The 27,500-nt window shown below is 50.8% G+C and overlaps 1 protein-coding gene across 1 annotated transcript in view; it reads left to right on the top strand.

Moving 5' to 3' along the window:
• The window catches only part of USP31 (ubiquitin specific peptidase 31), a 155,362-nt gene that overhangs the window by 88,880 nt on the left and 38,982 nt on the right, over positions 1–27,500 (top strand). The window contains exon 10 of the mRNA XM_075318123.1: positions 14,527–14,604. Coding sequence (XP_075174238.1) covers positions 14,527–14,604 — 78 coding nt within the window. The remainder of the gene's footprint in view (positions 1–14,526; positions 14,605–27,500) is intronic.

The raw sequence follows: 27,500 nt of genomic DNA, 5'->3' as shown, positions 1-27,500 counted from the left end.
GGGCTCCTCAGTTTTATGCTTTGTGTGGAAGGAGGCACACATCCACTCATGCATTCTCAACTTAGTTATGTCGGTTGGAAGAAAAGAGGGCCCCCACGGGGCCCCCGGCATGTTCCCTTCTCACCCCACTATGTCGGCGGTGCTGTTAATGTTGAGGTACCCATTGCGGGTACAAAGGCCGGAGCCTCATGCCGTTTTCCTTCACCATCCCTTAGTGGCTCTGGGAGAAGTGGGATCCTGACCGGTCATCCATTCACTGGGACCGGGCTCCCTCCGCAGCCCCTGTGGGAATCTGCTGGACAGGAGTCTATTCATCCTCAGGGACCGGGCCCTGCATCTATAAGGTACTCTGTGTCCCCATGGGAATTGTGCATGGAGCGCCTTCTTCCCGGACGCTGCAGCAGCTGCTGATTTGTGAAGACCGGCGGACTTCCGCGCCGACCGCGCCTGCTTGTCGGCCGCGGTCTTAAATTTAGTCCCCGGCTTCATCGCGGCCTAGTAGCAAAAATCCCGCCCCCGGGCCTGCCAGTCAGGGGTAAGGGCGGGACGGCCGGCCTGACGTCGGCTGTGAGGGCCGGAGCATCCTGTATGTTTCCTCCCCCCTCACTGATCACTGTGGGGACCCCAGATTCCCGCACTTTTCTAGCACCGCCCACGGCTCCACTCCATGTTTTTTGGCATTCTGCCGGTGGAGGATTATCAGAGAAGAGCTCTGCAGCTCTGGGAGACCTAAGACAGGGAATCTGGAGGACACAGACTCCGCTTTTTAGCGGTCGGTAAGCCACACCGGTCACTCGGTGCTGGTCCCCCCCAGGGTGCCGGAATAGATACGTATTTATATACATATTTCTGTTCGGTCGGGCTGTATACCCCTTCCCATATACCCTCAGTGATCACTCTCCTAGGAGACAACAGCATGTCGTCCACAAGGAGCAGAGGGGCTAAGGCACAGGGGTTTTTTGCGACCTGTACCTCTTGTGCGGCTATGTTACCTGCGGGTTCCACCTACCCTCACTGTGAGCAATGCTCGACCCCTGTTTCGCTTGCTCAGCCGGAGCCTCGGTCACTAGTGGGCCCCTCGGCTCATGTAGACCCCCCTGCTCCCCCTGTCCAGGCGGCAGGGACAGAGTTTGCTGCGTTTGCTGAGAAACTCTCTGAGTCACTTTCACAATCCATGGCTCAGTCTATGGACAAATGGTCTGCCAAGCTGCTAGAAGCTTTGCAGTCCAGACCGGTCCTTACACAGACCCCGGTCCCCGTTAGCTCGTCGCCTCCAGGCCCCTCTCGGTCCGCGCCGCAGCGCGCTCCCAGGTTGGGCCCTAGGTCCCACGCGGAGGACTCCTGCCCGGACCTCAGTCCCAGACCGACTAAGCGGGCCCGCTGGGAATCTTCCCCGACTTCTTCACGCTGCTCGGGATGCCAGCTCGAGGACTCTGTGGAAGACGAGGCGGACGTCGCAGCTCAGGGCTCTGAACCTGACGTTGCCCTCAATCTTGATACACCTGAAGGAGACGCCTTAGTAAATGATCTTATCTCGTCCATCAACCAGGTGTTAGATCTGTCTCCCCCGCCTCCACCTGTAGAGGAGTCGGCTTCTCAGCAGGAGAAACACCAGTTTCGGTTCCCCAGACGTACACGGAGTGCGTTTTTCGATCACTCTAACTTCAGAGATGCTGTCCAGAAGCCCAGAGCGGTTCCGTACAAACGCTTTACTAAGCGCCTTACTGACACACGTTACCCCTTCCCCTCTGACGTAGTTAAGGGTTGGGCTCAGTGTCCCAAGGTGGATCCTCCAGTCTCTAGATTGGCGGCTAGATCTGTGGTATCGGTGGCAGATGGCTCATCGCTAAAGGATGCCACTGACAGGCAGATAGAGCTTCTGGTGAAGTCCATCTATGAAGCCACGGGCGCATCTTTTGCCCCGGCCTTTGCAGCCGTGTGGGCACTACAAGCTATCTCAGCTTGTCTGGCTGAGATTAATGCAGTCACACGTAATTCTGCTCCGCAGGTTGCGTCTCTGACCTCTCAAGCGTCAGCTTTTTCTTCCTACGCCATGAACGCAGTCCTAGATTCTGCTAGCCGTACAGCGGTGGCATCCGCTAATTCTGTGGCAGTCCGCAGGGCCATGTGGCTGCGTGAATGGAAGGCAGACTCGGCCTCCAAGAGGTTCTTAACCGGTTTGCCGTTTTCTGGCGACCGATTGTTTGGCGAACGATTGGATGAGATTATTAAGGAATCCAAGGGAAAGGACTCCTCCTTACCCCAGTCCAAACCTAAGAGACCTCAGCAACGGAAAATTCAATCGAGGTTTCGGTCCTTTCGTCCCTCCGCCAAGTCCCAATCCGCTTCGTCCAGCAGGCCGGAGAAAGGCCAGAGGAACTCCTATGCGTGGCAGTCTAAGTCACGCCCACAAAAGGCTGCCAGAGGCGCTGCCTCCAAGGCGGCCTCCTCATGACTCTCGGCATCCCCGAACCGCATCCTCGGTCGGTGGCAGGCTCTCCCGCTTTTGCGACGCCTGGTGGCCACATGTTCAAGACCGATGGGTGAGAGACATTCTGTCTCACGGTTACAGGATAGAGTTCAGCTCTCGTCCTCAGACTCGTTTCTTCAGAACCTCTCCGCCCCCCGCTCGGGCCGACGCACTTTTTCAGGCAGTGGTCACTCTGAAGACAGAGGGAGTTGTGATCCCTGTTCCCCCTCAGGAACATGGTCGCGGCTTTTACTCCAACTTGTTCGTGGTGCCAAAGAAGGACGGATCATTCCGTCCCGTTCTGGACCTCAAACTGCTCAACAGACATGTGAGCACCAGACGGTTTCGGATGGAATCTCTCCGCTCGGTCATCGCCTCGATGTCACAAGGAGACTTCCTAGCATCGATCGACATCAAGGATGCTTATCTCCATGTGCCGATCGCACCCGAACATCAACGCTTCTTGCGTTTCGCCATCGGGGACGAACACCTTCAGTTCGTGGCATTGCCTTTCGGCCTGGCGACAGCCCCACGGGTGTTCACCAAAGTCATGGCATCCGTTGTGGCGGTCCTACACTCTCAGGGCCACTCGGTGATTCCCTACTTAGACGATCTCCTAGTCAGGGCACCTTCTCGGGTGGCGTGTCAACACAGCCTTACAGTCGCTCTGGCGACTCTCCAGCAGTTCGGGTGGATAATCAACTTCCCAAAATCCCAGTTGACACCGACCCAATCACTGACTTACCTCGGGATGGAGTTTCATACACAGTCAGCGGTAGTCAAGCTACCGCTGGACAAACAGCTTTCCCTGCAGGCAGGGGTGCAATCTCTTCTTCGGGGTCAGTCATACCCCTTGAGGCGCCTCATGCACTTCCTGGGGAAGATGGTGGCAGCGATGGAGGCAGTGCCGTTCGCGCAATTCCATCTGCGGCCACTCCAATGGGACATTCTCCGCAAATGGGACAGGAGGTCGACTTCCCTCGACAGGAACGTCTCTCTGTCCCTTGCAACCAAGACGTCTCTTCAGTGGTGGCTCCTTCCCAATTCTCTATCGCAAGGAAGATCCTTCCTACCCCCAACCTGGGCTGTGGTCACCACGGACGCGAGCCTGTCAGGGTGGGGAGCGGTTTTCCTCCACCACAGGGCTCAGGGAACCTGGACTCCGGTAGAGTCCTCCCTTCAGATCAATGTTCTGGAGATAAGGGCAGTGTATCTAGCCCTATTGGCCTTCCATCGGTGGCTGGAGGGCAGACAGATCCGTATACAGTCGGACAACGCCACTGACGTCGCATACATCAACCATCAGGGCGGCACGCGCAGTCGTCAGGCCTTCCAGGAAGTCAGGCGGATTCTGCAGTGGGTGGAAGCCACAGCCTCCACGATCTCCGCAGTTTACATCCCGGGCGTAGGAAACTGGGAAGCAGATTTTCTCAGTCGTCAGGGCATGGACGCGGGGGAATGGTCTCTGCACCCAGACGTGTTTCGAGAGATCTGTCGCCGCTGGGGAACGCCGGACGTCGATCTCATGGCGTCACGACACAACAACAAGGTCCTGGCCTTCATGGCACGGTCTCAGGATCACAGAGCTCTGGCGGCGGACGCATTAGTTCAGGATTGGTCGCAGTTTCGACTGCCTTATGTATTTCCTCCTCTGGCGATGCTGCCCAGAGTGTTACGCAAGATCAGGTCCGACTGTCGTCGCGCCATTCTCGTCGCTCCAGATTGGCCGAAGCGATCGTGGTACCCGGATCTGTGGCATCTCACGGTGGGTCAACCGTGGGCGCTTCCAGACCGCCCAGACTTGCTGTCACTAGGGCCGTTTTTCCATCTGAATTCTGTGGCCCTCAACCTGACTGTGTGGCCATTGAGTCCTGACTCCTAGCGTCTTCAGGATTATCTCAGGATGTAATTGCCACTATGAGACAGGCCAGGAAACCAACGTCCGCCAAGATCTATTACAGATCTTGGCGGATCTTCTTATCCTGGTGCTCTGATAATGGTTTTTCTTCATCGTTCCTTATGGGAGACCCAGACCATGGGTGTATAGCTTCTGCCTCCGGAGGACACACAAAGTACTACACTCAAACGTGTAGCTCCTCCGTCCTAGCATATACACCCCCTGGTAGCCAGTCCTAGCCAGTTTCAATGCTTTGTGTTCAGGAGGTCACACACACACATGCATTCTCTGATTTTTGATTTTTGATTTTTTGGATTTCAAAGATTTGGAAGAAAAGCGGGTCCAATCTGGACTCCCGGCATGTCCCTTCTCACCCCACTGTGTCGGCGGTGCTGTTAAGGTTGATTTTACAAGGCTGGAGCCTTCACATGCCGCGCTCCTTCACCATCCCCTGGGGCTCTGGCTTGAAGTGGGAGCCATCACGGTTCTCACTGCTTTGCAGGAGACCGGTCTCCATCCGCAGCCCTTTTCGGGATCCTGCCGGACGGAGCGTTTAACCCCCCCCCAGGGACCTGGCCCTGCGTCTCAAAAGCTAAGTATTGAGACGTTTTTACCACAGAAAGTGGTCTTTCCAGGGGTCCCTTGTACTTTATTTATTGGGGGGAGTGTGTTATATGACTGTGGTAACATTTCCGGCCGATTCTCCAGTTTTCACTGGAGAACCGCGCCGATGGTGCCTGCACGCTGGCCGCATGTTTAAATCTAGGCCCCGGCTTCGCCTGAGGCTTAGTTTCGGTTTCACTGCCCCTGCATGTCAGTCATGCAGAGGGACGGTGTGGCTCCGCCCAGCGGCTGTTCAGCACAGGGAGCGGACACTCCTCACTGAGGACAGATTCCCTCCCTGTATACCTCATTTGCCCGCTCTCAGAGTAGGCCCCGCCCCCTCTCCTCGCTCCGGTCGCCATTTTCTCAGCGTTCTCGATGTCTGCATAGGCACAGAGATACCACATTGTGACAAATGGGGGCCTGGGCTGGGGGACTGGAGGGCACAGAAATGTATGTTAAACGGTCTGGCAAGCCACAACCTCTGGTTGTGCAGCTGCTTATATTCTCTGTTTATATACTCTGCTGGGGGTCATTCTGGAGATGCATTCCCTCACAGAGCCCCCACTTCTGCAGCATGTCTCACATCAGAGCAAGGCTGTTCTTAATATGCACTGCATGTAGACTCGTACTGCCTGTACTGAGCACACAAACACAGTGGTCCCTCAGCCTGGAGGCTCATCAGTGGTCCCTCCAGCTGCTCCGGTGGTGCTGAGCATGCATTAGCCCCCTTCTCAGGGCGCTTCTGCTGCTACGGCTCGCTCAGCAAAGCTCTCGGAGGACTCTTCATCTGGTCTCAGACCCCGTCCTCCTAAAATGGAGACGCAGGGTCCCCTGTCCTTCCCCGTCCCGCAGCTCTGATTCACGAGCTGACTCACTGGACGAGGAGGATGTCTTTACTGGGGGCTCAGACGCTACTTAATGTACCATTGATCTGTCCGAAGGTGATGCAGATGGTAATGATTTGATTGCGTCCATTATATTTGTACTGGACCTCAATCCGCCTGTATCAGGGGAGTATCCCCCTCTGGCAGAAAGGCATCAGTATACCTTAAAGAGAACAAGGAGTGTGTTCCTTAACCACTCCAGTTTTCAGCCCACTGTGACCAAGCCCAGGGCCTGTCCTGACAGACGCTCCCAAAGCGTGGTTCTGATGACTGTTTCCCCCTTCCACCAGAGGTGGTCAAGGAGTGGGCTCATTCACCAAGGGTGGTCCCTCCGGTGTCTAGTATTTCAGCCCGGATAGTTGTATCAGTGGCTGACGGCACCTCTCTAAGGATCCCACTGTACATTAATTCTGTATTGGACCTCAATCCGCCAGTATCAGAGGAGCAACCCTCTCTGGCAAAAAGGCACCAGTTTACCTTGCCTAAGAGAACAAGGAGTGTGTTCCTTAACCACTCCAGTTTTCAGGCCACTGTGACCAAGCCCAGGGTCTACTCTGGCAAACGCTTCCCAAAGCGTGGTTCTGATGACAGTTTTCCCCTTCCACCAGAGGTGGTCAAGGAGTGGGCTCATTCACCAAAGGTGGTCCCTCCGGTGTTTAGACTCTCAGCCCGGACCGTTGTATCAGTGGCTGATGGCTCCTCACTTACGGCTTTGCTGTCCGCCAGGTTGTCCTTCTGGCCAAATCTGTATGGAGGCGGCAGGGGCCTCGTTCTCCCCAGCTTTTGCAGCAGTGCGGCTTTCAAAGCCATCTCTGCTTCTCTAGAGGAGATGCATTTCCTCACAGGGACTCTTTGCCCGAAATGGTTGCCTTAACTTCCAGACTTCAGTCTTTTCATCCTATGCCATGTCTGCCATGCTGGAGACTCTCACCGCACTGCGGTGGCCTCGGCTAATTTCCTCGCTATCCGCAGGTTCCTGTGGCTTCGGAAGTGGAAGGCGGATGCTTCTAAAGAAGTTCCTTGCTGGGCTCCCTTTTGCTGGGACCAGACTATTCGGGAACAACTGGATGAAATTATTAAGGAAGCTCTTGGCGGGAAGAGTTCTTCCATGCCACAAACCTAAACCAGGAAACCTGTCCAGGGCAGGAATCAGTCGAGGTTTCGTTCTTTTCGTTCCTCCATCTGATCGTTCTCTAAGCCCTCGGCCTCGTCCACTGGCTCAGCCAAGGATCGTAAACCCAAATGGCGCACGAGAAGACCGCAGGAGATGCTGCCACTAAGTCAGCCTCCTCCTGGCTATCTGGCCATGCCAGCAACGTCCTTGGTCGGTGGCAGGCTCTCCCACTTTGGCGACGTATGGTTTTAACACGTCTCCGATCAGTGGGTGCGAGATACCATCTCCCACGGCTACAGGATAGAATTCTATCCAGCCCGCCAAACAGATTTTTTCTGTCAACTCCCCCCTGCTCCAAGGCCGCCGCCTTCTCACAGGCTGTGGCATTCTTGCAGGCCACTGGAGTAATTGTACCGGTTCCCGACTGGGAACGGTTCTGAGATTTCTGCTTAAATCTATTCCTAGTACCCGAAGAGGGCGGTGCCTTCCGACCTGGATCTCAAGCTTCTCAAGCATGTTCAGGTGCGGCATTTTCGCATGGAGTCTCTGCGATCAATCAATGACCCAAGGAGATTCCCTAGCATCCATCGACATCAGAGATGCCTATCTGCATGTGCCAATCGCAGTTTCACACCAGCGTTGGCTACGTTTTGCAATCAGAGTGGTCCAATTTGTGGCTCTTCCCTTGGGGTTAGCCACGGCCCCTCGAGTATTCTCAAGGTCGGGGCAGCTGTGATTGCGGTCCTGCACCTCTAGGGTTTGGCAGTGATCCTTTTGTCCTGGACAGCCTTCTAGTCTGGGCTTCATCCAGTGCAGACTGTTAGCGGAGTGCCTCGCTCACTCTCGCCACTCTAACCAATTCGGGTGGTTTGTCATTCTGTCCAAGTCCACTCTGACTTCGACCCAGAAGTTCACATACCCAGGGACGCAATTCGAGACTCTGTCGGCACTTGTGAAGCTGCCCTTAGTCAAACAGTAGTCCCTCCGATGGCGGTCGACGTCGTTCCATCAGGCACCTAATACAGGTGGTGTCAATGGAAGCGATTCCCTTGCCCAGTTCCATCTGCGTCCTCTGCGGCTGGATATTTTCCGCTGTTGGAACAAGCGGACTTCCTCCTTCCACGGGGTGGTGGCTTCGCCACAGACCAGGGGCTCGTTTCAGTGGTGGCTTCGGCCCCTCTGTCTCAGGGACGCTCCTTCCTGGCTCCGTCCCGGGTGATCCTCACCAAGATGCTAGCCTATCCGGCTGGGGAGCAGTATATCTCCACCATGGAGCGCAGGGCACTTGGACTCTGTCCGAATCAGCCCTCTGGATCAATGTGCTGGAAATCAGAGCTGTGTTTCTAGCTCTCTAAGCCTTTCACCATCTGTTGGCGGCCAGGCACATTTGAGTCCAGTCAGACAACGCTACAGCGTTTGCCTACATCAACCTCCAGGGCGGGACACTCAGCCGCCTGGCAATGTTGGAGGTTCATCGCATTCTTCAGTGGACGGAGGACTCCTAGTCCACCATATCCGCAGCCCACATCCCAGACGTGGAAAACTGGGAGGCAGATTGTCTCAGCCGTCAAACCGTGGCTCCACGATCCTCAGGTTTTTGCGGCAGACGCACTGGTTCAAGTTTGGTCCCAGCTTCGTCTGTCTTACGTGTTTCACCCTCTAGTTCTTGCCCAGAGTCCTGCGCAAGATCAGAAAGGAGGGCCGTCGGGTTATTCTCATTACTCCAGACTGACCCAGGCAAGCTTGGTACCCTGACCTGCTCCGTCTGTCCGTAGAGGTGCCATGGCATCTCCCGGACTGTCCAGACCTTCTCTCACGAGGTCCGTCTTTCCGCCAGAACCTGCGGCTCTCAGATTGACGGCGTGGCGTTTGAGTCATGGATCTTGACGACTTCTGGTATCCCTCCTGAAGTCATCTCCACTATGACTCGAGCTCGGAAGTATCCTTTGGCCTTTTGGCCTTGCCGACCCTCCTGTCCCTTCTACAGTCCGGTCTGCAGCTAGGACTATCCATCAATTCCCTTAAGGGACAGGTCTCGGCTCTGTCAGTGTTGTGCCAGCGGCGTATCGCCCGACTGGCCCAGGTGCGCTCCTTCATGCAGGGCGCATCTCACATCATTCCGCCTTACCGGCGGCCTTTGGAGCCCTGGGACCTTAATTCGGTCCTCACGGCTTCCGGAAACCCCCCTTTGAGCCTCTTAGGGAGGTTTCTTTGTTTAGTCTTTCACAGAAAGTGGTCTTTCTAGTGGCCATAACTTCCCTCAAGAGAGTCTCTGTTTTGGCTGCACTCTCTTCGGAGTCCTCCCTTCACAAGACAAGGTGGTTCTCCGTCCGACTCCGGACTTTCTCCCTAAGGTGGTTTCTCCTTTCCACCTTAACCAGGACATTTCCCTGCCTTCCTTTTGTCTGGCTCCTGTTCATCGCTTTGAAAGGGCGTTGTATACTCTGGATCTGGTGCGGGCGCTCCGGATCTATGTGTCTCGCACCGCTGTTCTTAGGCGGTGCACCTCTCTTTTGTGCTGACCGCTGGTCAGCGTAAGGGCCTCTCGGCATTTAAGCCGACCCTGGCTCGTTGGTTTAGGTCGGCCATTTCCGATACCTACCAGTGTACTCAAGTGCCTCTCCCGCCGGGGATCAAGGCACACTTGACCAGAGCTGTCGGTGCCTCTTAGGCTTTCAGGCCCAGGCTACGGCTCAGCAGGTCTGTCAGACTGCCACTTGGACTAGTCTGCATACCTTTTCGAAGCACTACCAAGTGCATGCTCTTGCTTCGGCAGATGCGAGCTTGGGCAGACGCATCCTTCAGGCGGCTGTCGCCCATTTGTGAAGTTAGGTTTCGCCTACTTCTCAGTTTTTCTGTTTATTCCCACCCATGGACTGCTTTAGAACGTCCCATGGTCTGGGTCTCCCATAAGGAACGATGAAGAAAAAGAGAATTTTGTTACCGTAAATTCTTTTTCTTATAGTTCCGACATGGGAGACCCAGCTCCCTCCCTGTTGGCAGGTTTCTTGTTCCGTGTGTTATCATCGGCTGTTGTTGTAGACAGAGGTTCCGGTTGTTCCGGGTTTTGCTCTGTGTCTACTTGTGGGTGGATGTCCTCCTTCAGCTTTTGCACTAAACTGGCTAGGACTGGCTACCAGGGGGTGTATATGCTAGGAGGGAGGAGCTACACGTTTGAGTGTAGTACTTTTTTGTGTCCTCCAGAGGCAGAAGCTATACACCCATGGTCTGGGTCTCCCATGTCGGAACTATAAGAAAAAGAATTTACGGTAAGTAACAAAATTCTCTTTTTCTCCCTGGCCGTTTGCCTTACCCACTTTTCTTTCATTCCTTCAATCCGGAATGGACAAGGGTTTGTCACTCGGCTCTCTCAAGGGACAAGTATCGACGCTCTCCGTATTTTTTCAGAAGCGCCTGGCCAGGCTTCCGCAGGTCCGCACGTTCCTGTAGGGAGTTTGCCACATAGTCCCACGTTTTTGGACTAAATGAAAAACGCTGTGTGTGGCAGAAAACTAACACTGCATAGCATCCTTAAAACACCATCCCCACCGTCACACATGGTGGTGGCAGCATTCTGCCGTGGGGAGGCTTTTCTTCAGCAGGGGCAGGGAAGCTGATGGAAAGATGGATGGCGCTAAATACAGGACAATGCTGGAGGAAAACCTGTTTGAGGTTGCAAAAGACTTGAGACTGGGGTGCAGGTTCACTTTCCAGCAGACCAACGACCCTACACATCCTGCACAGTTACTATGGAGGGTTTAGATCAGAGCATATTCCTGTGTGTGAATGTCACAGTCCAGACCAGCGGCGGGGGTCTGATGAAGGGGCCGCGGATCTCCAGCGAGTGCAGTGTGTATGCAGGCACAGCAGTGTCCGTGCGTCTTCACATCCGCATAAAGTTTTTTTATGACCCGACCCCCCCTCCCCCACTCATATGGATGTGATGTGATGGCTGTCATTAATCCAACACCATTTGGTCGACCTGGGGTGTCTGACATTACCATTTAAAGGGGGTGTCCATTAAATTGTGACACTGTGCTGAAAAAACCCTAAGTATTTTCATACCGTACCCCACTGTATACATTGACAATGAAAATGACGCTGGTCACATTATTGTACCACAATGATCTCCTTTATTGGCCATCTGCACTTGTCTTCAGACTGAACATGTCCAGCGTTTGCTTTATATTAAGAGCCCAGTTTATTATCGCTTTTGCACTTTTTTTTCTGTTTTTAGTGTTTTTTGCCTTTTTGTTATATTTGCTTGTTATTATTCTTTCAATTTTGTGTTTATTATGTGTCCCCCTGTTAATTTTTATGTTTGTCACTGTTGGAGGGCACGTGTGGGGGTTTCCAGATGTTTTTAGCTGGTTTATCAATTGCTACTTTTTAAAAAGTTTTTTTTTTTTTTTTTTTACACGCAAATGTATGCTAGTGTTCACCGACCAAGGAATGATTTTATTTACCAATCTTTTCAAATTATAAAACGCACCCTAAATATAGAGGAACAAAAAGGGGGGGGGGGGTGGAAACTATGAGGTTTCAGTCTTTAAAATCCAGCGGGGTCACAGGGGGCAGGGGCGGTGGTGGAGTATGGTGATGCTACGGGCGGTGCGTCGGGTGTCCCAGATGCTCACTGCGGGTGCTGGGAGGCAGAAGGAGCATCCAGAAACTGTCGGCGGTGCAGACTTCAAAGAAATGGCGCCCTGGGTCAGCGCGTGCGCAGATGTAGCTCTCTGCTCAATGATAAGATGAGATCTCATCTGTGCACTCTCCACCTTCAGGCGCCATTGTCCTTCAGTCCACTGTTGGGAAATCAATGGGCTGGAGGCAGCGCATGCGCAGATGAGGTCTGGAGCCAAGCGCTCATTCTGCACATGTGCCAACTCCAGGCGCCATTATTTGATATCCGCACCACCGACATATTCAGAATGGCCTCTGCCTCACCCCCTGCAGCGAGCACCAGTACCGCCCACAGCACATCCCACAGCCCGCATCACAGCGTCCGCAGCCCGTAGCATCTCACCAGTTTCCTATGACCCCTCTCCACCACCCTCCGGTAAGCTACATTCAGATTATAAGACACACCCCTCTTTTTTTCACCCAAGTTTTTGGGAGGAAAAGTGTGCCTTATACACTGAAAAATACGGCACATCTGCACTTTTAGGGCACATTTTTGTGACATTTTAACAAAAGATGTGTTTTTTTTATTTTTGCTCAAAAATGAAGAGAAAAAAAATAAAAATATATATAATTTTATTTTTTTTGTGCGCCTTTTTTAATATTTCGGCTCATAATTGTCAATCAATACTACAAGACAATGAAGGTAGGTGAAAAATAAGAAAGACAATGCTAATGATGACTTGCACCCAAAAACTCATTCAATAAGTCAAGAATTCCCGCAATTCACTGCCATTCTTATAAACTATTCTAGGAAAATGGGCATGATGTATGTATGTATATATATATAACAAATAATAATGTGTTTATGTGTGTATATATAATATATCCATATATATAATATACATATATATAATATATATATATCCATATATATAATATATATATATCCATATATATAATATACATATATATAATATATATATATATATGTGTGTGTGTGTGTGTGTATATATAACATATATGTGTGTATTTATACAGTATAATACATATAGTGTGTGTGTGTGTGTGTGTGTGTATATGTATATATATATATATGTGTATGTGTGTGTGTGTGTATGTATGTGTGTATGTATGTGTGTATATATATATATATATATATATATATATATATATATATATATATATATATATATATATATATATATATATATATATACCGTATTTTTCAGACTATAAGACGCACCCTGGTTTTAGAGGAGGAAAATAAAACTCTAAGCAAAAAAATGTGGTCATGACACTGCTATGGGGCGAGGATCTGCTGCTGACACTGTTATGGGGGTAATGTCCCCAAATTCTCTACTAAGGTACCCCGTCCTGGTAATGATCCTCCTGCCTTGTATATGATCCTGCTATAAACCCCCATCCTGCTTATATACCAGCATCTTGCTCATATTCCCCCATCCTGTTCATACACCCCCCATCCATCCTGCTCATATACCCCCATCCTGTTCATATACCCCCCATCCATCCTGTTCATATACTGCCATCCTGTTCATATACCCCCCATCCTGTTCATATACCCCCCATCCTGTTCATATACCCCCCATCCTGTTCATATACCCCCCATCCTGTTCATATACCCCCCATCCTGTTCATATACCCCCCATCCTGTTCATATACCCCCCATCCTGTTCATATACCCCCCATCCTGTTCATATACCCCCCATCCTGTTCATATACCCCCCATCCTGTTCATATACCCCCCATCCTGTTCATATACCCCCCATCCTGTTCATATACCCCCCATCCTGTTCATATACCCCCCATCCTGTTCATATACCCCCCATCCTGTTCATATACCCCCCATCCTGTTCATATACCCCCCATCCTGTTCATATACCCCCCATCCTGTTCATATACCCCCATCCTGTTCATATACCCCCCATCCATCCTGTTCATATACCCCCATCTATCCTGCTCATATACTGCCATCCTGATCATATACCCCCATCCTGCTCATATACTCCCATCCTGCTATATGCCCCCATCGTGCTCATATACCATCCTGGTATATGGCCTGTATCCTATAGCACAGAGAAAAAAAAAACAAACGTTTATACTCACCTTTTCCTCACTCCCTGCAGCCGATCATCTTCCTCTCTGCACCACTGACCTGTGTGTGTGTGTGTGTGTGGAGCCGTTCCCCTGCAGCACGCGATGTCTTCCTGTCTGTGCCGATCAGCACAGATCAGCTGACCGGCACAGACAGGAAGACATCGCGTGCTGCAGGGGAACGTCTGCATACACGGGGACGGGTGAGTGTACTGATTCACTGCACTCCGCGCTGCTGCTGATGATGATGACGACGACGACGCGCGGGGGGCAGTGAATACAGCCGAGCATGATCACTCCAGGCTGTAATTGCCAGGGGTGATCATGCGGACCCGCTCTTTACTATGCGCGCGTCCCCGCTCGTCCTCCCGCCCACCTGTAGCGCCGGCTTCTGTGCTGAGAGATGGGCGGGAGGATGAGCGTGCATATGTAATGAGCGGGCCCACGTGGTCACAGCAGGCTGCTATAGCCTGCTTGTGCCCCCGATGACCCGCTCCACCGCAGCACCCTCATTCCCGGCCGCAGCCCTATAGTCAGACCATAAGACGCACCCCCAACTTTCCCCCAACATTTGGGGGGGAAAAAGTGCATCTTATGGTCCGAAAAATACGGATATATATATATATATATATATATATATATATATATATATATATATATATATATATATATATATATATATATATATATATATATATATATATATAGTGTATTTATACAGTATAATATATATATGTGTGTGTATATATGTATATAACAACAGTGTGTATGTGTGTATATAATAGATATATAATATAATTTTTTTTTTATTATCTTTTAGGGCTCTCAAATCGTGTGGCATTGGTGGGGCAGCCCATGTAAAGCTGGTGGTGGAATGGGACCGAGAAACTAAAGAATAGTGAGTTCAGAGATCCACACTTTTAATTTTAATTTAGCTAAATAAGAGTGATATTCCCAATATTTAATGTTTTCTTATATCCTAAGGATAGGCATTGATGGAATCTGTCAGCAGATTTTTGCTGTGTAATCTGAAACCAGCATGATGTAGAGGCGGAGACCCTAATTCCAGTGACTTGCTGTGTGGTGTTGTTGTTTCAATGACATCAGTGTTTTATCAGCAGGAGATTATCACTACAGGACTAGTTTTCTCTTGTCTCTTTATCCATCCCTGTCTCCACCATTGTTTAGCAGCTTTCTGCCTATGCACAGTGTACACAAAAAGCTGCCAATCATTCCTTTGAGCATGGATATACTTAGCTTATCATTCAGAGTTCTGCTACACTGACAGAGAAAATGGATTTTACCAAAATGACCGCAAGCAGCCAAGTAAGTGACACATCACTGGAATGAGGGTCTAAGCCCTTACATCATGGTGCTTTTACATAGTAAAAACATATTTTCTTTAACTTGCGCATCGGTGGGGGTGAAAACGATTCAGAGATTAACCCCTTAACGACCGCGGGCAGTAAAATTACGTCCTAGCGGTCATAACGTTACTGCCCGCGGTCTGCTGGCAGCAGCGTGCTGTGATCGGCACACATCTCAGCTGATTTTCACAGCTGAGATGTGTGCCTGCTAGGCACGAGCAGATTCGTTATCTGCTCGTGCCGTTTAACCCCTTATATGGCGCTGTCAATATGTGACAGCGCGATTATAAGCGCGATCGCGGTAAACATTTACTTTCCACCCGATACCGGAAGTCACGTGACGCGATCACGTGCCTTCCGATAGTTGTCATGGTAGCACAGGGTCATGTGATGACTCCTGTACTACACATGACTTGCTTTCACTTTCGCTGTGCCCGCTGCACAGTGAAAAAGACAGTGAGCGTATCTGCTGTTTACAGCTAGGTAGCTCTGATCAGCAGATACTGCAGAGCGATCGGAATGCTGATCGCAATAGCCCCCTAGGGGGACTAGTAAAATAAAAAAAAAAAAAAAAGTTTAAAAAAAAAGTTTTAAATTAAAAAAAAACAAAAAAACCTATAAGTTCAAATCACCCCCCATTCGTCCTATTGAAAATTAAAGGGTTAAAAAAATAAAAAATATACACACATTTGGTATTGCCGCGTTCAGAAACGCCCAATCTATCAAAATATAAAATCAATTAATCTGATCAGTATACGGCATAGCGGAAAAAAAATTCCAAACGCCAAAACGATGTTTTTTTGTCGCCACAACTTTTGCGCAAAATGCAATAAGAGGCGATCAAAACGTAGCATCTGCGCAAAAATGGTACCGTTAAAAACGTCAGCTCGAGACGCAAAAAATAAGCAGTCACTGAGCCATAAATCCCGAAAAATGAGAACGCTACGGGTCACGGAATATGGCGTAAAACGTGCGCCACTTTTTTCGGACAAACTTCCGTTTTTTTGTTTTTTTTTTAACCCCTTATATAAAAGTAAACCTATACATGTTTGGGGTCTACGAACTCTCACTGACCTGAGGCATCACATCCACACATCAGTTTTACCATATAGTGAACACAGTGAATAAAACATCTCAAAAACCATAGTGCTATCGCACTTTTTCTGCAATTTTTCTGCATTTGGAATTTTTTTGCTGTTTTCCAGTACATTATATGGTAAAACTGATGGTTTCATTTAAAAGTACAGCTCGTTCCGCAAAAAATGAGCCCTCATATGACCATATTGACTGAAAAATAAAAAAAGTTACGTCTCAGAAAAAGAATGTCGAAAAAAAAAAACGGAAAGCGAAAAATCGGCCGGTTGTGAAGGGGTTAACTAAAAGTGGAGCTATGGCCTCACGTGTGCATCACCATTGCACTGTGCACCATTTATTCTCTAGAGGGCATTTTCTGAGGATGATGGGAGTTGTGGTGCGGATGTGTGCTTATCGCTCCTTCTGATTGAACATTTTTTGTAGCCTTATTTGTGGTGAGGCGCACATAGAGGCACGCGCCGCTACGCACATAAAGGCACGCACATAGAGGCACGCGCCGCTGCGCACATAGAGACACGCACATAGAGGCACGCACATAGAGGCACGCGCCGCTGCGCACATAGAGACACGCACATAGAGGCACGCACATAGAGGCACGCGCCGCTGCGCACATAGAGGCACGCACATAGAGGCACGCGCCGCTGCGCACATAGACACGCACATAAAGGCATGCACCGCTGCACACATAGACACGCACATAGAGGCATGCACCGCTGCACACATAGACACGCACATAGAGGCATGCACTGCTGCACACATAGACACGCACATAGAGGCATGCACCGCTGCACACATAGACACGCACATAGAGGCATGCACCGCTGCACACATAGACACGCACATAGAGGCATGCACTGCTGCACACATAGACACGCACATAGAGGCATGCACCGCTGCACACATAGACACGCACATAGAGGCATGCACCGCTGCGCACATAGACACGCACATAGAGGCATGCACCGCTGAGCACATAGACACACACATAGAGGCATGCACCGCTGCACACATAGACACGCACATAGAGGCATGCACCGCTGCACACATAGACACGCACATAGAGGCATGCACCGCTGCACACATAGACACGCACATAGAGGCATGCACCGCTGCGCACATAGACACGCACATAGAGGCATGCACCGCTGAGCACATAGACACGCACATATTCACACACATAGAGGCATGCACCGCTGAGCACATAGACACGCACATAGAGGCACACGCCTCTGCGCACATAGAGACGCGCACATAGAGGCACGCACCGCTGCGCACATAGACACGCACATAGACACACACATAGAGGCATGCACCGCTGCGCACATAGACACGCACATAGAGGCATGCACCGCTGCACACATAGACACGCACATAGAGGCACACGCCTCTGCGCACAGAGACGCGCACATAGAGGCACGCACCGCTGCGCACATAGACACGCACATAGACACACACATAGAGGCATGCACCGCTGAGCACATAGACACGCACATAGAGGCATGCACCGCTGCGCACATAGACACGCACATAGAGGCACACGCCGCTGCGCACATAGAGGCACGCACCGCTGCGCACATAGATACGCACATAGACACGCACATAGACACGCACATAGACACGCACATAGACACGCACATAGACACGCACATAGACACGCACATAGACACGCACATAGACACGCACACAGAGGCACGCACCGCTGCGCACATAGAGACACGCACCGTCCCTCGTTCCACCTGATTCATTATGAATCAGGTGCCTCATGCTCCTCAAAACCGGCATGAAAACAGATAGTGTTGATGAATCGCTGAGTGGCTTTCATTTCTTTTAGCTACTTTATAAAACTCTCCTGTTCTTTATTTATCTATTTACTTTTTTTTTTTTTTTTTCTCCTGTCTTTGGCCATGAATGTGACTTTTCCAGGGCCATTGAGCACAATATAAGTACCATATTTTTCGCTTTATAAGACGCACCCCCAAATTTAGAGATAAAAAAGGTTTTAAAAATAAAAAAGGGGGTCTGTCTTATACTCCGGTGGTTTCTTACCGGAGAGAGGGCAGCAGCGGTGGTGGAGCGAGGTCTCAGGTGACAGGGGCGGTGCTGTAGTAATGCGAAGCTGCAGGCGCTGCGGTGAGGACTGTGTGGAGCAGGGCGGTGCGACAGGTGTCACAGATGCTTTTTCAGCGGTGCGGGCTTCAAAGAAATGGCGCCCAGAGTCGGCGTGTGCACAGATTGAGCTCTCAGCTCAGTGACAAGTCAAGATCTCATCTGCGCACGCGCCACCTTCAGGCGCCATTTAGCTTACGTCCTCTGCTGGGAGATCAATGGGCCAGAGGCGGCGCATGCGCAGCTGAGATCTTGAACCGAGAGCTCTATCTGCGCACGCGATGACTCCGGGCGCCATTATTTGAAGCCTGCACCTCTGACCAGAGCATCTCATCACCCGCCGCACTGCCCTGCTCCACACAGCCTCCAGCGCAGCCCCCACCGCAGCCTCCAGCGCAGCCCCCACCGCAGCCTCCAGCGCAGCCCCCACCGCAGCCTCCAGCACAGCCCCCAGCTCAGCCAGCACAGCCCCCACCGCAGCCTCCAGCGCAGCCCCCACCGCAGCCTCCAGCACAGCCCCCACCGCAGCCATGAGTTTTTCATAATGAAGTCCATGGATTTCATGGGCACCAAGAGTTGACATGCAACAGATTATTTCTGCAACCAAATCTGCAAGGAAACAAAAAAGCAACATGCGCTCAGGACTTCAGAATCCTTGGCCGCTATCAGAAATGCATCCCGTGTAGTCCAGTTTTATCCCAGTAAAGACTGGTAGAAATGCTCTGGTGCCGCCCAATGACGATATAGCTGCTGCTGGACTACAACTCCCAGCATGCTTGAAGAGATGTGAATGGGGAAAAAAGGGATCATCAGGCATCCAATTGTAGAACCAATCATTCAGACTTTCTCAGTGGCTGATAACAGAAAACAGGAGAGCGCAGATATATTCTTTCTGCTCAAAAACTAATGGGCAGATGTAGAACAGATGAGTGGAGCGGAATCGTGATTAACAGTTTGCTCCCTGGGATCCTGTCTCGGCCTTGTCGTGTGTGACGGCTGAGCGGACGCAGGTTACACCTGTCTGGTTTTATCACGCTGCGTCTGAAGAATGTCTACCATCCTGTGATGCTGCGCGCCGCTCTGTAATTGCCTCCGTGACAAGCTTGTCTGAAGACTGTCGAGGCTGGATCGACTTTCCTCTCTCTCCTCGTGAGGCTCCACAAGGCGCTCGTCTGCTGCCGTCTGGAATTAGACAGGTTCGGAGCGTACGCCGCGCCGGGCGACGATCTGCACGTCAACAGCGAGGCGCTCCGTCATCAGCACAGCATGGTTAACCCCTTCCCGATATACGCTGCACGGGCGCTCCATACACTGCAGGTGACGGCTGTGTTATATTCGTGCCCAATCGCTTCTGATTAACCACTTAATTGCCACTGTCTCTGAAAACTGCACTTAAATAGAGCGACCGCCGGCTGGGCTGCTTTTCAGCAAATATCATTGTAAAATTAATGGTTTTATTCAGAATTACAAGTCATCCAGAACTCTGCCGATGGAAAAGTTAAGGTCCTGGCTTCTGGAAGAAGGGGAGGGAAAAATGGCAAGTGCAATAACAAAAAATTGGTCTCTATAGGTGACTTTTGGAACCTATTGAAATTCGTGCTACCTTTTTAGTCTGTGGCCGTGCAATGCTCACTTCTTATAGTGTCAGTCCTTATTTCTCTCTTGTATTTTAAGATTATAGTCGCTCGCTTCTTGGGCTACTTTCACACTTGCGTTGTGCGGCATACGTTGCAATCTGCCGCCTTGAGGAATTACGGTAACTGTTGCAGGAAACCATTTATTCCTCATAGGCTTCTATTAAGGACGGATTGCAGTGGGTGGCCTTGTGTTTGATCCGCCCCACGGCGCATCAGTTGTTTAGTTACTCATTGTCGGGCGGGAGGAACGTGCAATGTGACTTTTTTTTGTTGTTGTAAAAAAAATGCACTCCGCAGGATTCTGTCGGGATGTCTATGGTGCTGGATTCAGTCGTCATGCGTCTGGCAACGGATTCCAGTGCAGGATTCCATCATGTTCTACTGAGCTCTACTCTCTCTCTCGATCTCTCTCTCTCGATCTCTCTCTCTCGATCTCTCTCTCTCGATCTCTCTCTCTCGATCTCTCTCTCTCGATCTCTCTCTCTCGATCTCTCTCTCTCGATCTCTCTCTCTCGATCTCTCTCTCTCGATCTCTCTCTCTCGATCTCTCGATCTCTCTCGATCTCTCGATCTCTCGATCTCTCTCGATCTCTCGATCTCTCTCGATCTCTCGATCTCTCTCGATCTCTCTCTCTCGATCTCTCTCTCAATCTCGATCTCTCGCTCGATGCCTCGCTCGATGCCTCGCTCGGTCCCTCGCTCGGTCCCTCGCTCGGTCCCTCGCTCGGTCCCTCGCTCGAGCCACAAATCTTTCCCGCCAAACATAAAAACCAAAAAAACGCAAAACGTTCTTTCACTGGAATCCGTTAGCTTTATTAGCACACTATTTGCAGCACAACGCAAGTTATAGTGTCAGTCCTTATTTCTCTTTTGTATTTTAAGCTTATAGTTGCTGTGAACAAAAAAAAAGCAAGGTGATAAATTATTGCAATACATTTCTTACACGGCATTTTACAGCTTTTGCAAATATCTCTATGGCATTGCTTATGGTACTGCCTGTATTATATCCCAGAGCTGCTGCTTGGAGAAGGCCAAGAAGCCGGTAGGAAAACGCACCCCTGAGCTGCTGCTGTAATGCAGGAAGAGAGTCAACTTTTTGCAATGCGCAGTGTAAAGATGACACTTCTCAACATGCAAATCGCCAGACCATGTTCTATTAGAGGTTGTCCACTACTTTGACATTGATGGATTGAGCAAAATACACTCTTTCTATGCCTCTCGAACTCAAAATTAGGCCGTAGTCACACTTGTGAGTGACCCGTGCGAGTCTTGCATCACATCACCTGGCACGGCTTGACGCTCTCCGGGCACAAGGGTCTCAGCTGCATAGAAATACATGCAGCCGACCCACTCCTGTCCGGGGAATGTGTGGCCGTGCCAGGTGATGTGATGTGAAACTCGTGAGAGTCATTCACAAGTGTGACTCCGGCCTTAATAGTATTTGTTTTACGAGCGCTCGGAAAATCAATACAGCACACACGCTTACTATAGTGTGCACAAAGAATTCTCCTTTATTAGTACGTGTGACCAGTTTATATAGAGCCACAGACCAAGGAAAAGGCCTTTCTATACTATGCACCAAAAAGAGCAGTAGGGGTGTTTATGGAAATTATGAAATTTCCCCACCCATCAATCCTTTGACATATTCATTCATAAGATAAGATGGGGAAACTATAGGAACAAAGTGGATGGCCTATCCTTAGGATAGGTCATCAATGTCTGATTGGTCGAGGTCTGACCCCTGACACCCCGCCGATCAGGTGTACTCGGTGCTGGCAGCCGGATATGCTCAGTTCAGGAGCCGCTCCATCTTCTGAAAGTGACCGGATACTGCACATCTCGCTTCTATTGATTTGAATGGGAGGCGAATGTGCAGTATTCTGCCACTATCCGAAGACGGAACTGAGCATTTCCGATAGCAGCGAAAACAGCTGATCCGTGGGGGATCCTGGAGTCAGACCCCGGACGATCAGATATTGATGACCTATCTTAAGGATAGGCCGTCAGTCTAAAAGTAGTGGACAACCCCTTTTAATTAAAAGGACTCACTTTCAAATTGGGCGGTAAGCTGCACTTACCATTAGCATGTATCCTGCACGTGTCCCAAGAAAGCTGCATATGATACCTGCTGACAGTGCCCACATCTTGGCAGGTAACTGCCGACACCTCGTCATCAGTGCCACTTTCCTCCCAATGCAGAAATGTGCACGACCGGCCGATTTTGCACTTTATCTTTTTTTTTTTCCCTCCATTCTTCTTCCGAGTCTCATAACTTTTTAATTAATTCAATCAATATGATCATGTAAGGCCTCATTTTTTGCGGAACGAGCTGTACTTTTAAATTAAACCATAAGTTTTACCATATAGTGTACTGGAAAATGGCAAATAAAAATCCAAATGTAAAAAAAGTGCGATTGCACTATTGCTTTTGAGATATTTCATTCACTGTGCTCACTATATGGTAAAACTGATGTGTGGGTGTGATGCCTCAGGTTGGTACGAGTTCATAGACACCAAACATGTATAGGTTTATTTTTATATAAGGGGTTAAAAAAAATCAGCAGTTTGTCCGAAAAAAGTGGCGTACGTTTTGCTACATTTTCCGTGACCCGTAGCGTTCTCATTTTTCGGGATCTATGGCTCAGTGATGCCTTATTTTTTGTGTCTCGAGCTGATGTTTTTAACGGTACCATTTTTGCTTAGATGCTACGTTTTGATCGCTTGTTATTGCATTTAGCGCAAAATTTGTGGCGACCAAAAAAACCCGTAATTTTGGCATTTGCATTTTTTTTGCCGCTACGCTGTTTACTGATCAGATTAATTGATTTTATATTTTGATAGATCGGGCATTTCTGAACGCGGCGATACCAAATGTGTGTATATTTTTTTATTTCTTTAACCCTTTAATTTTCAATGGGGCGAAAGGGGAGTGATTTGAACTTTTTAGGTTTATATTTTAATTTCTTTTTCGCTCTATTGGGAGACCCAGACAATTGGGTGTATAGGCTATGCCTCCGGAGGCCGCACAAAGTACTACACTTAAAAGTGTTAGGCCCCTCCCCTTCTGCCAATACACCCCCCGTGCTCCCACGGGCTGCTCAGTTTTTTGCTTTGTGCGAAGGAGGTCAGACACGCACAGCACAGCTCCACAGATTAGTCAGCAGCAGCTGCTGACTAGGTCGGATGGAAGAAAAGTGGGCCCATATAGGGCCCCCAGCATGCTCCCTTCTCACCCCACTTTTGTCGGCGGTGTTGTTAAGGTTGAGGTATCCATTGCGGGTACGGCGGCTGGAGCCCACATGCTGTTTTTCCTTCCCCATCCCCCTTAGGGCTCTGGGTGAAGTGGGATCTTATCGGTCTCCAGGCACTGAGACCGGGCTTCATCCACAACTCCTGTGGAGCCTGATGGATAGGAGCCGATACCGTTCAGGGACATGGCCCTGCATCTTAAAGGTACTCTGTATCCCTATGGGGACCGCGCACGGCATCACCTCAGCTTTGCTGGGTGTGCTAGTGCACCGGGGACCGCGGCGCTGACCGGGTCTATATGTGCCATTACACACTCAGCGTCGCTGAGTGTGTTTATATGTAAGGGCTACCGCACTGACCGCCGTTGCCACGGGACACTGCGGCGCGGCTGGGACTTGTAGTTCGCCGGGGACTTTCACGCGACCGCGCTTTTACGGCGGCCGCGTTTATTACTACAGTCCCCGGCTTCATTGCGGCCTAGTTTCCCTTTTTTTCTCCCGCCCTCAGCCCTGACAGGCAGGGGAAGGGCGGGACGCTGCACGGAGCGAGCAGCAATGAGGGCTGGAGTATGATTTACATGCTCCACTCCCCTCACTGTGCACAGTATGAGCGCCCGTTTCGCGCTCTTTCTAGGCCACGCCCACAGCTTCCTCAGCTCGTCAGGACGCCGCAGCCATTCCTGTCAGCTCCACCGACGCTGCAGAGAGGGACATATTCATGGGAGACCCAGACACGGTCTCTGGTGGCCTCACAACCGCTTAGGCGGCTGGTAAACAGCACATGTGGTGCTAGCCCCATGGTGCTGTATTGTATGGGTACATTATTTGTGTACTGTATATAATTTACACTGTATGAGCACAGTGCATTCTGGCTATATACCCTATTGTGTTACTCAGGGAAAATTATAGCATGGCGCCCATAAAAGGCAGGGGTGCCAAAACACAGGCTTATTATGTTGCCTGCGCCGCATGTAAGACCCAGCTACAGTCAGGTTCCACTGACCCTCATTGTGTACAGTGTTCGACCCCTGTGACACTTCCTCAGCCGGATCCTCTGCTAAGAGGGGCCCAGGGGGAGCCACCTGTTGACACTGTCCAGGTGACGGGGACTGAGTTTGCAGCCTTTAAGGATCAACTCTCTGAGACTATGGCTAAGATACTAGAAGCCTTGCAGTCCAGACCGGTATCTCAGCAAAGGGTCTCTGTTGAATCATTGTTCCCTGACCCCCCTCAGTTGGACCAACAATGTCCTCACGGGGTATCTCATACATCCCAGACGGAGGGTTCGGACTTAGAACCTAGCCCCAGATCGTCTAAGCGAGCCCGCTTAGAATTTCCCTCGACATCATATTGTTTAGGGTCTCAGCGGGGGGATTTTCTGGTGGATGATGCGGAAACAGCTGATCAGGATTCTGATCCTGGGAGCGCTCTCAATCTTAATTCTCCAGACGGGGACGCCATAGTGAATGATCTTATTGCATCCATTCATCAGTTGCTGGATATTCTTCCCTCAGCCCCTCCGGCGGAGGAGTCTGATTCTCAGCAGGAGAAATTTCGCTTCAGGTTCCCCAAGCGTACACAGAGTATGTTTCTAGACCACTCTGATTTCAGAGAGGCAATCCAGAATCACCATGCTTGTCCGGATAAGCGTTTCTCTAAGCGCCTTAAGGATACACGTTATCCTTTTCCCCCGGAAGTGGTTAAAGGTTGGATTCAATGTCCCAAAGTGGATCCTCCAATCTCCAGACTGGCGGCTAGATCCATACTTGCAGTGGAAGATGGGGCCTCGCTTAAAGATGCCACTGACAGGCAGATGGAGCTCTGGATGAAATCCATCTATGAAGCTATCGGAGCTTCTTTTGCCCCAGCATTCGCAGCCGTATGGGCGCTACAAGCTATATCAGCAGGTCAAGCGAAAATTGAAGCGGCCGCGCCACAAGTGGCTTCCATTACCTCCCAGACCTCGGCAATTGCGTCTTACGCTATGAATGCTGTCCTGGACTCTGTGAGCCGTACGGCAGTTGTGACCGCCAATTCGGTAGTAGTCCGCAGGGCCTTGTGGCTACGGGAGTGGAAGGCAGATTCCGCTTCCAAAAAAGCGTTTAACCGGTTTGCCAATTTCTGGCGACAGGCTCTTTGGCGAGCGCCTGGATGAAATCATCAAACAATCCAAGGGAAAGGATACATCCTTACCCCAGCCCAAGCAGAACCTCTCCCAACAGAGGAGAGGGCAGTCGAGGTTTCGGTCCTTTCGGGGCGCGGGCAGGTCCCAATTCTCCTCGTCCAAAAGGTCTCAGAAAGAACAAAGGAACTCTGATGCATGGCGGTCTAAGTCACGTCCTAAAAAGGCCATTGGGAGCACCGCTAACAAAGCGGCTGCCTCATGACTTCTACCTCCTCTAGTAGCATCCTCGGTCGGTGGCAGGCTCTCCCGCTTTTGCGACACCTGGCTGCCACAAATAAAAGACCGCTGGGTGAGAGACATTCTGTCTCACGGTTACAAGATAGAGTTCATCTCTCGTCCCCCGACTCGATTCTTCAGGTCTTCTCCGCCTCCCGAGAGAGCCGAGGCTCTTCTGCAGGCGCTGGGCACTCTGAAGGCAGAAGGAGTGGTGGTCCCTGTTCCTCTTCATCAACAGGGCCACGGTTTTTACTCCAACTTGTTTGTGGTCCCAAAGAAGGACGGGTCTTTCCGTCCTGTCCTAGACCTGAAACTTCTCAACAAACACGTAAAGACCAGGCGGTTCCGGATGGAATCCCTTCGCTCCGTCATCGCCTCAATGTCCCAAGGAGATTTCCTTGCATCGATCGATATCAAAGATGCTTATCTCCACGTTCCGATTGCCCCAGAGCACCAGTGCTTCTTGCGCTTCGCCATAGGAAACGAACACCTGCAGTTCGTGGCACTGCCATTCGGCCTGGCAACAGCCCCACGGGTTTTCACCAAGGTTATGGCTACTGTAGTAGCGGTCCTCCATTCTCAGGGTCACTCGGTGATCCCGTACTTGGACGATCTGTTGATCAAGGCACCCTCTCTAGAGGCATGCCAACACAGCCTCGACGCTACCCTGGAGACTCTCCAGAGTTCCGGGTGGATCATCAATTTTCCAAAGTCAAATCCGACACCGGCCCAATCGCTCACATACCTTGGCATGGAGTTTCATACCCTCTCAGCGATAGTGAAGCTTCCGCTGATCAAGCAGCGGTCTCTACAGACAGGGGTACAATCTCTCCTTCAAGGCCAGTCACACCCCTTGAGGCGCCTCATGCACCTCCTGGGGAAGATGGTGGCAGCAATGGAAGCAGTCCCTTTCGCGCAGTTTCACCTGCGTCCTCTTCAATGGGACATCCTACGCAAATGGGACAGGAAGCCGACGTCCCTCGACAGGACCGTCTCCCTCTCTCAGGCGACCAAAGCTTCCCTTCGGTGGTGGCTTCTTCCCACTTCATTGTCGAAGGGGAAATCCTTCCTACCCCCATCCTGGGAAGTAGTCACGACGGATGCAAGTCTGTCAGGGTGGGGAGCGGTTTTTTCTCCACCACAGGACTCAGGGTATGTGGACCCGGCAAGAGTCCTCGTTTCAGATCAATGTTCTGGAAATTCGGGCAGTGTATCTTGCCCTGAAAGCGTTCCAGCAGTGGCTGGAAGGCAAGCAGATCCGATTTCAGTCGGACAATTCTACAGCGGTAGCATACATCAACCACCAAGGCGGCACACGCAGTCGACAAGCCTTCCAGGAAGTCCGGCGGATTTTGATGTGGGTGGAAGCCACGGCCTCCACCATATCCGCAGTTCACATCCCAGGCGTGGAAAACTGGGAAGCAGATTATCTCAGTCGCCAGGGCATGGACGCAGGGGAATGGTCCCTTCACCCGGACGTGTTTCAGGAGATCTGTTGCCGCTGGGGGTTGCCGGACGTCGACCTCATGGCGTCCCGGCACAACAACAAGGTACCAACGTTCATGGCACGGTCTCAAGATCCCAGAGCTCTGGCGGCAGACGCCTTAGTTCAGGATTGGTCGCAGTTTCAGCTCCCTTATGTGTTTCCTCCGCTGGCACTGTTGCCCAGAGTGTTACGCAAGATCAGGGCCGACTGCCGCCGCGCCATCCTCGTCGCTCCAGACTGGCCGAGGAGGTCGTGGTACCCGGATCTGTGGCATCTCACGGTCGGCCAACCGTGGGCACTACCAGACCGACCAGACTTGCTGTCTCAAGGGCCGTTTTTCCATCTGAATTCTGCGGCCCTCAACCTGACTGTGTGGCCATTGAGTCCTGGATCCTAGCGTCTTCAGGGTTATCTCAAGAAGTCATTGCCACTATGAGACAGGCTAGGAAACCAA

This window comes from Anomaloglossus baeobatrachus, chromosome 7 (genome assembly GCF_048569485.1).
Source record: "Anomaloglossus baeobatrachus isolate aAnoBae1 chromosome 7, aAnoBae1.hap1, whole genome shotgun sequence".
NCBI lineage: Eukaryota > Metazoa > Chordata > Amphibia > Anura > Aromobatidae > Anomaloglossus > Anomaloglossus baeobatrachus.
The sequence above is the reverse complement of the archived record's forward strand: the minus strand, read 5'-3'. Positions and strand labels throughout refer to the sequence as shown.